The 11,896-nt window shown below is 48.4% G+C and overlaps 1 protein-coding gene across 1 annotated transcript; it reads right to left on the reverse strand.

Moving 5' to 3' along the window:
- Window positions 1-5,592: 5,592 nt before the first annotated feature.
- Window positions 5,593-9,226, reverse strand: LOC109754753 (G-type lectin S-receptor-like serine/threonine-protein kinase SRK). The gene is made up of 9 exons (XM_045228701.2): window positions 8,844-9,226; window positions 7,820-8,419; window positions 7,610-7,711; window positions 7,376-7,417; window positions 6,852-7,045; window positions 6,552-6,759; window positions 6,240-6,477; window positions 6,010-6,163; window positions 5,593-5,898 (listed from the first exon to the last, which is right to left on the reverse strand). Exons 1-9 carry the CDS (start codon window positions 9,163-9,165, stop codon window positions 5,593-5,595), a joined length of 2,166 nt encoding a protein of 721 aa, XP_045084636.2. The 5' UTR covers window positions 9,166-9,226.
- Between the last annotated feature and the right edge of the window lie 2,670 nt (window positions 9,227-11,896).

The raw sequence follows: 11,896 nt of genomic DNA on the forward strand, positions 1-11,896 counted from the left end.
CCGTTTAGGTTGTCGAACCGCAAATTGTTCAGAAAATTTTGATATAATTTATAAAATTGAAACTTGAGAGAAATCTTGTGTGTACTCACATAAACTGCAAGGCTAGGAAAACTCAAACACAATGAAGCTGTAGATCTCAGACTTGATAACACGACTTCCAGTGCATGCATACTCAGGAGCCACTTAGCCATTGCTTCATCATTTCACTTGCAAGAGGTTGCAAAACGGGAGCTGAATTTGGTCAAAAATTAACATGACGTGTGAGTTCACGAGGTTACTCCCTATGTGCCAACAATGCGTTGGATATTTGCATTTTGCTGGTTATCACCTAAGAAATATTCTATCTTAGGTTTTTCATATTTGCATCTAGAAAAACATTTTCGGCTTTGAGCTACATGTGAGTTATGGTCAACCTTGACTCTTCTTGTAATATATAATTCCCATTGAAACCTATCGTCCAGTCCAGCAACAAAGAAGAATAGTACGTAAGATAAAAGTATTTTGAGTTTTCTAAATAAATTATGGTGCAAAGGTTTTGAGGACACACTATTTAATACTGGATATGGAAGTTGATGATTTTTTGATTCTTGACATGCACCACACACTGTTTTGAGACTAGGCTTACCAACAAGCGGGTGTTTATTTTTTCGAAGCACTTTTTTTTTTGAAAAGGAGGATGACCCCTGGCCTCTGCATATGGAAGATGCACGCAGCCACTTCATTAATTATTCACAAAGACCTTACAAAGTAATACATCAATATGTTTGAAGTCCTCATCTTGACAACATCGGTCGCTACTCCTATCCATTGGTGAAGGGGTGCAGAAAGTGTGAGCTGAATACCTAGACCTCTCACATAAGCCTAACATCTAAAGTCGAAGTTGCCAACCAAGCCACATACCATGTCCGGGGCACAAACATAGGTCGTCGCCACCGTCTTCCATTGAACCATGTTCAGAGCAATTTTTTTTTCCGAAAAGGGGAATATATTAATATCAAGAAGATACCAATTACACAAAGCCTCTGAACCAACAAGACGTCACAAGGACATCCAGGATGCACACAGCCCGAAAACAATAAAAAAGAAAGTAAAAGAAAATCCAAAGGCCTCGCCACAGTGATCGACTCCTCTCATTAGCAGCACACAAACCACATACGAAGGCAACACCCAGAAAACATAGAAGGTCTCCAAAAGCGACGCCTTCAAGAAGGAAACAGTGCACTAGCACCGTCAACGCCCGATCCAAGATCTTAGGTTTTCACCCTGAAGAAAGTCCGAACTCACAAAACAATACCTTCAATAAGGCAATTGCCAGGCACAACCAATGAAGGCCAAACCTTAGGTTTTCACCCTGAAAGTCCCGACTCGGCACCCGAGGAGCACCACCGATAATGAAATCCTCCAGTGCTGCCGCCCCACTTATCACTACTGTTTCTGAAAATTATCAAACACCTGGCTGACTCCATCGCCTCCAAGGCCCCCTCCACCTTATTGATCCTCCGATCTTAGCCATCATGACTTTCTCCACTGTTGTCTACGCCACGGAAATCGAGATGCCAACATGTCCCATGGTTCCAACAAACAATGAAGCTCCGCGTTGCGTCCTCATGGAGCCACGTAGGCCGATATAGACGCGCAAGACCGGAAACTATCCGTTCCAGATATCCTTGGGCAAGATCTCTGGCAGCAGATCCGAAACACGTCGACGGCTAGATCAGGTAGGACCGATCATGCAGATCGTTATCATGGTGCGGTAAGAGTGTTAGGACCGCCACCACACCGCTGCCTCCACAACGCCGACGTTATCGCCGCCACGACAGAGGGCACCGGTCCACGCTGCACACAGCCCGCGTCGCCGGCGGAAGATGGTTGCCAGTTCGGGGCGGATCCCGATCCGCCGCCACCCCACGCCTGCACGATCCGCCGGTCACAAGCACTCTCAGCCAACTCCCGGGGGGAACGAGCACGCCTATGCCATCCCTCGAGCCGCTGGACCCGAGCGCTCGTAGCCATCTCCTGGGGGGGGGGGGACGAGCACGATGGACTGTCCCCGAGCCGTAGCTTCCCGCCCAGGCGGCCGGATTTGGATCCACGCATGGGCCACCAAAGGAGGGCGCCCAGCGAGGTCTGGCCTGTCGTCACCTAGATGCAGGACGCGGGAGAGCACCTGATACCCAGCGGCAATGGCCTCCTTCCAAACCATCGCGCCAGGAGTCGAGAGGAACTAGATCCCCGCCGCCCCTTCACCGGTAGCGCCCGTCTTTGTCCGGCGGCAGCCTCGGGGGACGACGAGGGATGGGAGCAGGGGGGTTTGGGGCGGCGGCGGGGTTGTAAGGGTTTCGCCCCTGGTCTATGTTCAGAACAAATACTGACGCATCGACCTTGCCAGGCCTATTATCGACACCACCATGGCCCCGGACAACACCTCCTCCCTACGCACGCATCATCACACATCGGTCGTCGAGGCCCTGCCACGCCACGCCACCGAGACTCCACGTCGTCGATTTGTCATATGGAATGCCGCTGCATTGCAGATGCCACCCACTGGTCCCTCGAGCCTATACATACCTCCAAGGATGACGCCCCCAAGAGGGATACGACACAAGAGCGCTGCCTTCATTTGATCGACCAATCTAGGGTTTCCCCCGGAGGTGGCGGATAGGGGCCTAGAGCTTCTCAACGACCATGCCTTCAATAAGGGGACGACGCAGAAAATGCCCCCATCGTTGGCCGTAGCAACAAGCCAAGAGTAGGGTTTTCACTCGGATCCGCTCAGGGAACCTCCATCCAACCTCATGTGCACGGGACCGCCACCGATCACCGCCGCCGCGCATGGAGCAGGCCGCACCGGCCAGATCAGATTTGACTGGAGGCCAGACCACACGTATAGCATCCACCAGGCCCTCCATGCCACCGCCGCCAATCCGAGATCCGGCCAGCCGCAGAGCCCCCTGCCGCCACCGTGAGGCAGGACCGGCTGCCGTGCCGCAGGACGCGACCATTCGTGACAAGTTTCTAGATGATTATCACGGCTAGGGGTCTTGCCCATGATACTTGTCACGAATGGTCATATTATCCAATTCTCCGGCAATGCGGTCAGTTGCACTGCTGCCAGCCTACCAGTTGGTGTTGATGCTGTACTGAGCAACAACCTTGAACGCTGGGTAGATGATGACCTTCATGCTGCCGCTCAGTTGCTGGTATTATCGTGATAGGTCATCATCAGGTTTTTTGTTTATTCATTTCTTGTAATGCTTCTATCCTGGTTGTCCATGTCTTGTACTCTATTTATTGATGCTTAGGTTCGTTGCCTTACATCAACTTCAACAGAAAATGGATGTGGCATCTCTTTGATGCAGAGGCCAGGGGTTCAACTCCTTTTCGAGAAAAAGTGACCACCCCACAATTTTTATGTTGTATGTGTTCTGTTGAGCCAGCCAAACCATAGTAGGTTAATTTCTATGTTTCTTTTGTGAGTAAAACAATATAGTGAGCTGAGATACCAATGCCAATGAAAGGTTGGGATAGCTAGGCCTCGGGTGTTGGCATGGTCTCATGGGGAGGCCGTCGGAGGCATGTCCCTCCTCTGGCGCATCGTCATTGGCATCTTCGTGGCACTTTTGGTGGCGACGGCTAGGCGTTGTCATGGTGCGCATGTCAACTATCGGCAACACAACAATGCGATAGTGTTCGGAAGTGATGCAATGGCATCACTCCTTCGGCGTCTTCTCCTTTGACCGACTAGTTCTATATGAGCAGGCCGGTAGAGTGGTGAATAGGGATCATGTCGGCACACAATATGGATGCACTGGGTGAAAACTCATGACCTAGCCTTATGGCTGGATCAGGCAGAAGCCACGTTCACACGGTTGGCGATCCAAATGACGGTAAGCTCGGGGATGCCGTTGTACCAGATGCCGAGGTACAGTGTGGCCGTAGCAGTGGAGTTGAAAGGAGAAAAGAATCCCAAGGCGAACTCGCCGCTGTCGGAGAAGATGGCGGCGCCAGGAGAGAGCGGCTTGCCGGGAACAATCGGGTCAACGGAGGCAGACAACGGCAGGAAGAGAATGATCAGCGCTGCAGTGACAGCCGGCCAACCAATGACCGGCCAGAGACCAAAATATTTGTGCTAACCAGGTGTTTTAGGATTTAGGAAGACTTACACTGAGCCAGGATCTATAAGCAAAAAAGGGCGTTGACGAATGACTCGTGCCTGCATCCACGGAAGCAGATGATCGATGCAGAGTTTCGGAATTTGGGTGGACTCGTATCGGAGCTGAGAGTGCGTTAGAGGATTGACATCTCACCTGTCCATGTCACAGTGAGGATGACGGCCGTGACTAGTCAGAAGTTCAGACTTGGTGACCGAGAGATTCAGAAGGTCGACGGGCACGACGAGGACAACATGCTTTCACATGCAAATAGTAAATTTCCAAGTGTCAACAAATTACCGGAGAAAATTTGGGCATGTAAATATCCAAGTTCTTCATGTGGTTCGCAAAATTCCGTGAAAAATACATCGTGTGCGGTGTACAAAAGCAACTGTTTTAGCGCCCAAAATCTTGCTTTTTTAATATCTGAACTTTTTTCTATTACACGAAAGTATTATTTTGTTCATGAAAACTTGCAAGTATATGCAGAAGATATGAAGTAGGCATAATTTGTTCTGCGATATTTGAAACTTTAAAAATACTCCCTCCAATCCTTATTAATTGCCATTGATTTAGTACAATTTTATAGTAAACCAGTGGAAATTAATATCAATAAGAGGGAGTAACTATTTTATTATATTGATTGTTTGTCCCATAGCATAGCACCCCGGCTTTTTGTGATTCCGAAAGGCATTTTCAGTCGAATTTGTTTCTTTTTACGGTTCGGCATGTACTGGTGAAGCATCCGCTACTCATTACCATATTGAGATTCATGTAAACTTTACAGATATAATTTGAGAAAACTATTGATGTGCAATACAGAAGGTTGAATAGTGGAATACAAATGCTATTGTCAGGTGTGTTAGCTTTGTGCCAGGAGAGAGCGTGAGAATGTGAAGAGGGCCGTTGCATGCATTCTCTCTCCCATAGAAAACACATAGTTTAATCTCATTGTCATTTTTTGAATGATCGATATCTTATAATATTTGTTTTTGAAACTTTAATATATTTGAAATTTTATTGAGAAGAGCTTCAGAACTCTTAGACATATTTAGATGTTTTTTTTTTCATATTTCAACTATTTTTGAAATATATTTCATAAAACATTAGATGGATCCAAATGAAATGTTTCAACACATTGTTTTGTGACACTCGGCTTATAGTCAAAGTGCTTTATAATGCCGAGCAGCCCTATTCAACACTCGGCTTATAGTTAAGTCGAGTAGTGGACGAAAAGTACTTGACCTACATCTAGTTGCCGATGTGACATAAGCCGAGTCATGGAAGCCAAGTGTTACACTCAGCATAGTTAGCCAGGTAAATTTTTTGACCTTAGCCAAGTATACTGTGTACTCTGCTTCAACTGTTATTCATGTAGTGTATTTTGTATGTTTTACAAAATCACGTTACTATTTTGTGAGCCATACAATTTGCAATGGCATTAGGTACATCGTCCCTCTATCTCAGTAAGAGTAAAACTATTGACGGAAGTTTGAATATCTTGTCTTATTTGATCCACTTCAGTACTTCGTCGCGAAAAGTAGGCGGGGCGATTGGGGGATGTAAGTGTGTTGCTTCCATTCTCTAGGACGAACACAACAGATGACATGAGTGGCCTGTCATCTGGGTTATCCTGCACACACAAGAGTGCTACATGGACGCAAAGCAGAACTTCGTCTGGTGAAGTATCTATGATAGACGAGTCTGGCAGTTCCTCAGTCTTTTCTTCGTTCCACTTATTCCATGACTAAAACAAGCAAGAACATCATATTAATATTCATGTTATCTCTAAAAAATGCTTCACAAATTTGACCCATTTTTAGAAATGGAACTTGATAGAAGTCTTGTATGTACTCACATGAAGAGCGAGGCTGGAAAATCCCATAGTTTCACAATTGGAATTTCTCCTTATACCAGTTACAACCTCCAATAGTAATACGCCGAAGCTGTAGACATCAGATTTGGTAGAGAAGACACCTTCCATTGCATACTCAGGAGCCATGTAGCCAATGCTCGATCATACCCAAAGAATGGAATTATCTAACGTGATATGAACTTAGTAATATGCATTTTTTAATGAATACTCACTATGTTCCAACTACGCGTTGAGTATTTTCATTTTGCTGGTTATCACCAAAGATCCTCGCCATACCAAAATCCGCTATCTTGGGTTTCATATATGCATCCAACAAAATATTTCCAGCTTTTAGATCCCTATGAATTATGGTGAACCTTGAGTCTTCGTGAAGATATAGAAGCCCCCTTGCAACGCCTTTGATTATATTAAACCGTGTTGTCCAATCCAATAACAATTTTCTTGAGTCATCTAAAAAGAAACAAATGTAAGCAGCAAAAAGTAGAGTTGTGTTAGGAAAATATGTTTGTCATTGGAATATGTACCAAATAGGGTAGCATCTAAGCTCTTGTTAGGCAGATACTCATATATCAAGAGCTTTTCATCTCCTTCACCACAACACCCAAGAAGTCGAACCAAATTTCTATGTTGCAATTTTGCAATTAGAATTATTTCGTTCTTGAATTCTTTTGTTCCTTGTTGAGAATCTCTACTTAGCCATTTGACTGCGACTTCTTGACCACCCAATAGTCCCTGGAGAAATATAGACTCGAGATTTATGTGTGAACAAAACAATTCTCCCAATTTTGAAGGAATAACATGAACTAGATATAGAACAAGCTAACCTTGTAGACTTTGCCAAATCCTCCTTGTCCAATCTTAGATTCTTTGGAGAAATTGTGGGTTGCAAGGACAATTTCTTCTAATCTTACGAATGGAAAATCTTGATCATGAGGAGGGGTTTCTTCCCCAAGTTCATCAGAGGCACTCATACCACCCAATCTTATGTTCTTGTGCATACTCCATTTTTTGTTCTTGCCTGCTCGCACAATGTCATATCATTACCCTTCCAATAAGTAAACCGTAGGCATAAGAAAGAAACTGTTATAGCTAATCCCTCAAATTTTTATATCGTTGTTATGCCCTTTATGATATCAGATAACGAAGAGTAAAACACCATTAAGGCAAGTTGCTACCATGTCAAAATCACACACCGGAGAATATGGGTATGACTTAACAAAGAAAACGGGTATGTATGTTTGAAAAACACACTTAGAGAGAGAGAGAGAGAGAGAGAGAGAGAGAGAGAGAGAGAGAGAGAGAGAGAGAGAGAGAGAGAGAGTAAACTGAGATATTAGTTGCTACTTACTAGTTGCTCCATTATCTGAGATATTGGTATCAGGGCGGTAAACTGCCCACAAATTAAAACACATCTAAAAGATGTATCTGCTCTAGTTTACATATTCATGCGGAATAGGGGATATTTAAAACTAGGAGTACATTGTGATAGTGGACGACGAATTCCAAGTTTATGTAGTTAAACATGCATTCTCATATGGCCGTAAACTAAAACATTATTGTAAGGAGATTTAACTAAACATACCTTTGCATTTTAACCATGCAAGAGTTATGCATATGAGTATGAGAAGACCACCGCTTCGAACTGGCAGCACAATCCTGAATGCATTGCTCTTTCTCTTTTTACCTGCGCCGTACGTACATAGACCATAAGAAAAGTGCCAGATACAACTAGAAGCACATTAGCAAAGACAAAATCAACGGTAGAAATGACAAAACTAGTACTAGTTGCTACCTGCCGCATTTGTATTTGCAAGTCGGAGATAGAGTGTCTCTCCTCCGAGCTCTGCGCTTATCTTTCCGGTGTCAATCAAATCCCCAGCCCACACCAAACACATAGTCGTGTCTCCTCCGGACCTGCCGCTGCTGACGTTGCGATACACGTACCCCACACAGGAGCAGTTGCGGTTGCACTCTGCGACACACTCCTCAGACGTACTTCTGCCCCCTCCGACGAGCGCAAATTTACTTGGTGCCTTCATCCCCAATAAGGCCAAGTAGCTACTGCTGCACGCGTGCAACAGCTCCTTCCGCTGGCACCCTGCCAAGAACCTGCCACTGAACCACTCCTCCTTGTTTGCCGGCTCAAAGCCATCTAGGCACTTGCAAGTTGGGATTGGCGCCAATGTCTCATCGCAGTAGCCATACGGGCCACAGTAGCCATAGCCATTGCATTCAGCAGACGGCCACTTGGAAATGATATCCCACACCAACGACTTGCTGCTCCAGCTCTCGAACTGATACACGCCAGAATAGGTAAGGACTGACCTTGTGGGTGGCGCGCCGTCCGAGAGGCTATATGTGGCGTAGACCTCATCACCATTGTCGACGAAGGCTACGTACACAATAAGGTCACTAGCGTTCATGGTCGCTTGCTGTTGTTTGCGTACGCTCTTCACTTGGTACCCTGTCCATGGGGCACTACGAGCCACCAAGCTTCCCCCGTCCCACAAGAATGGTTCGAGGGGCGTGTCCGGCCGGGTCGACGCCGTAGGAGTAGCGCCCCGGGGAGGGGTCGTCGGGCCCCTTCCACGACACCGGACGGTCGGTAGTGCCTCGTGTGCTGTATCTGATTCGAATCTTCATCCCGGGGAGGATCGTGTCGGTGCGATGGTCGAAGCTCTGCCACACCGTGGAGCCATTTGACAACCGGATGACGAGGTTGCCAGTGTTCAGAAGCACTGCCGTCGGGGTAGACGGGCCCGCCGGCGTAGTGGTCACGTTGGCCGTCGTCCAAAGGACACGACCACTGTTATTACCTTCGGAGATAATGAGGTTGGAGGCGTTGGTGAGGGAAAGCATCGGTGCGGAGGAATTGTTGTTGGTGATTGGGGTTTCACGGTTGGCAACCCACACAACTGTGAGCTTGGGGATGTTGTTGTACCATATGCCAAGGTACAGCTTGTCTGGAGTGGAGTTGGAGGGGTTGAAGAAGCCCAAGGCGAACATGCCACCGTCAGAGACGATGGTTGTACCTGGGGATAGCGGCTTGCCGGGGACAAGGCGGTCGTTGGAAGCACTCAAAGGCAGGAACATAATGATCAGGGCTGTGGTGTAGCGAAGGAGAGCTGGCGAATCCATTGATTGATCAGCCAAAATCTTAATCACTAAGCTGTGAGCCTATAACTAGCTATAGGCTATATATAGATCCTGCTAAATGGAGAAAGCACTGGCGTGGAACCTTGATCTTGTAAAGGACAAAATGCTCGCAGGAACGCAGCATCCACGAATGTCCGACCGCGGAGGCAGATGATTAACTAATGCAAAGTTGCCCAGTTTTACAAGAGTTGTGTTTTCCAAGTCGACGTTTGTTGGGATTTATAATCCAGCTGCCCACATTGGAATTAGGCTGCCAACATCACTGCTAACTACTCCTAGATAGCTAGAATTGTTTAACATTGTTCTTTAAGTCACCAGGGATGTCGAGTGCATTGCTTCCCACAAAAGGCAAAATCTGTATTAGCAAGACACACAGATCTAACTCAAGACTATAGTGACTAAAACATTAAACTATACTGACCCGGCCTGGATCGTATGGCAATTATGCGGTTGAATCCCAGTACATCAATTGTTGGGCAAACTGGGTTTAACCGAAACGGCTTGCGAGGGGACGATGGTGGTGCCACAAGAGATTGGCTTGCCAGGGACAAGCCAGTCATCGGACATGCTCAATGGCCAATCAAACCGTAGCCAGAAGGCTATTGATGCTGCACCATAGTTGCTTGCATCGAGCCTTGGTCACAACTCACAAGCAAAAAAAAAAAAGAAAAATGTTCCGACAACTCGTTCCGGCATTTATCCACATGTCGAATATAAGATGATTCAATGATGCAAAGTTTTTTGGAGTTATGGTACATTAGCTTGGAGTGGTTGAGAGTGCGTTGGATGGAGTTGACATCTCAGCTGTTCACGTCGGACTTGGGATGCCATCGTCACTTGCTTACCAGTCAGGCTAGCGACTGAAATATTAGGCTATACCGCCCCGGCTGCTATGGCCCCGATGCGTTGGATCTTGTTAGAAATAAAATCAATTTATTAAATTTGTTTGGAGCACAACCTCATTGAATTGCTTTTTCTTCGCATATTGAATAGTGATTTAGGTACATTTTCATATCTTGTTTCTGCTACCGAGACGGCTGTCGATGCCAAAAACAGAATGGAAACACATTCAATGGTAATGACTTCTAAACAAAGCATAATCCTTTTAATAGTGTGCGATGCATTATTTCCAAAATTTGGATGGTGTGCGATACATATGAAATTGTTGTTCCAAGAGTATTTCAATATATCTAGAAATAAAACAAATATTATCCCAACGCCCCTCTATCTAAGTGTAAACCTATTCACGGAAGATTGAATATAATTTCTGATTTGCTCCATATGAGAACTTTGTCGTGCAAAGTAGGCGGGGCGATTCGGGGTTGGAAGTGTGACGCTTCCATTCTCTAGCACGAACACAACATATGACATGTGTGGTCTGTCATCTGGGTTCTCCTGGACACACAAGAGTCCTACATGGACACAAAGCGAAACTTCATCCGGTGAACAAGTATCCATGATGGAAATAGGCGGCAATTAGTATCTACTAGACGGATGGAGACAGCGGAGCGAGGGGCTCGCGCGACCCGCGCTAGCGTTCCTCCCCGCCGCCGCCGGCCGCTGTCGCCCCCCCCCCCCCCCGGTCCACCTCCCTCTGCCCCTCCTCCTCCCCCTCCCCCGGCACTCCTATCGCCCCCCGAGGCGGCGGAGCGCCCCCTGCCCTCCTCCCCGTCTCGGACCTTCTCCTCCTTCATCTCCCTTCGCCGCCGCCGGTAGCGGCCTCCGGCATGCCCGGGTGGCGGCGGCGGCGGACGTTCCTTCCCCGCAAGCCTGGAGGGGGAGTCGGGGCTCCCTCCTGCCCGGTGGCGGTGTTGCTCGGCTGGCGGCGGTGAGGCCCGGTGGCGGAGTTCTGCGGGCCTCGGGTGCCCTCAATGCGGTGGTGTGGCCGTTGGCTGCTGGGCGTCGCGGTGGGCGGCAGGCCAACGACGCCCGCTCGGCCCGGATCTGGGCCCTTTCGGGCCCCATCTGGCCTGGGTGGGCTTACGGTCCGGGGCGCGACGGCATGGCTCCCTGGTGGTGAGACGAGGGGGCCGTGGCTGCGGTGGTGGTGGCTCCGGCGGCCGGCGTGCTGCGGCGTGGCTGCAGGGACTGTCTGGACCCGTTAGGGTCCGGCCAGGCCGGTGGTGGCCTGGCAAGTCCCTATCGCCATGTCCAGTTGGCTCCGCGCGGCGGTGGAGGTTGTTCCCTCCTGTCGGATGTGTTGCGGTTCCCTCTAAGCCCGGTGTCTTCTCGTCCTAGCTCTAGTTCTCCTGTTGGTGGCCTCAGTGAAATGGTGAAAATGGTGCGGTATCCGTGGTGGCACAGGCTGGTGGGCGGCATGTTGGGCGGTGCGCTTCCGATTGTCTGAGGTGGCGGTGGTGGTTTCGGGGCGGGAGAAATCTCTGGCGGCTTGTTCGCCACCGGCGCGGCTGCGCCCGTGGGCGTTGCCGGACCCTCCCGAGAGGCGTCGGTGATACCCCCTTCCCCATTGCCATCCGCGTACCGGGGAAAACCCTAGGACATGTCCGGGCAGCAGCGGCGTCGTCGTCGCATTTCTTCCTGAAGATGTTGCTTGGTACGCGAGGCTTCGGAGTGCTTGGCGGGTTCTTCTCCGGTGGGTGCAACGGGTGTCGGTCATCTTCGCTTAGTTGAGCTGCCCGCATCGGCATTTGTTTCTTTTTTCTTTCTCTCCTTTTTCTTTTGGGCTTGCTTGTGCTGCGGCCCCAGCAAGCTG

Source organism: Aegilops tauschii, chromosome 5 (assembly GCF_002575655.3).
Source record: "Aegilops tauschii subsp. strangulata cultivar AL8/78 chromosome 5, Aet v6.0, whole genome shotgun sequence".
Classification (NCBI taxonomy): domain Eukaryota; kingdom Viridiplantae; phylum Streptophyta; class Magnoliopsida; order Poales; family Poaceae; genus Aegilops; species Aegilops tauschii.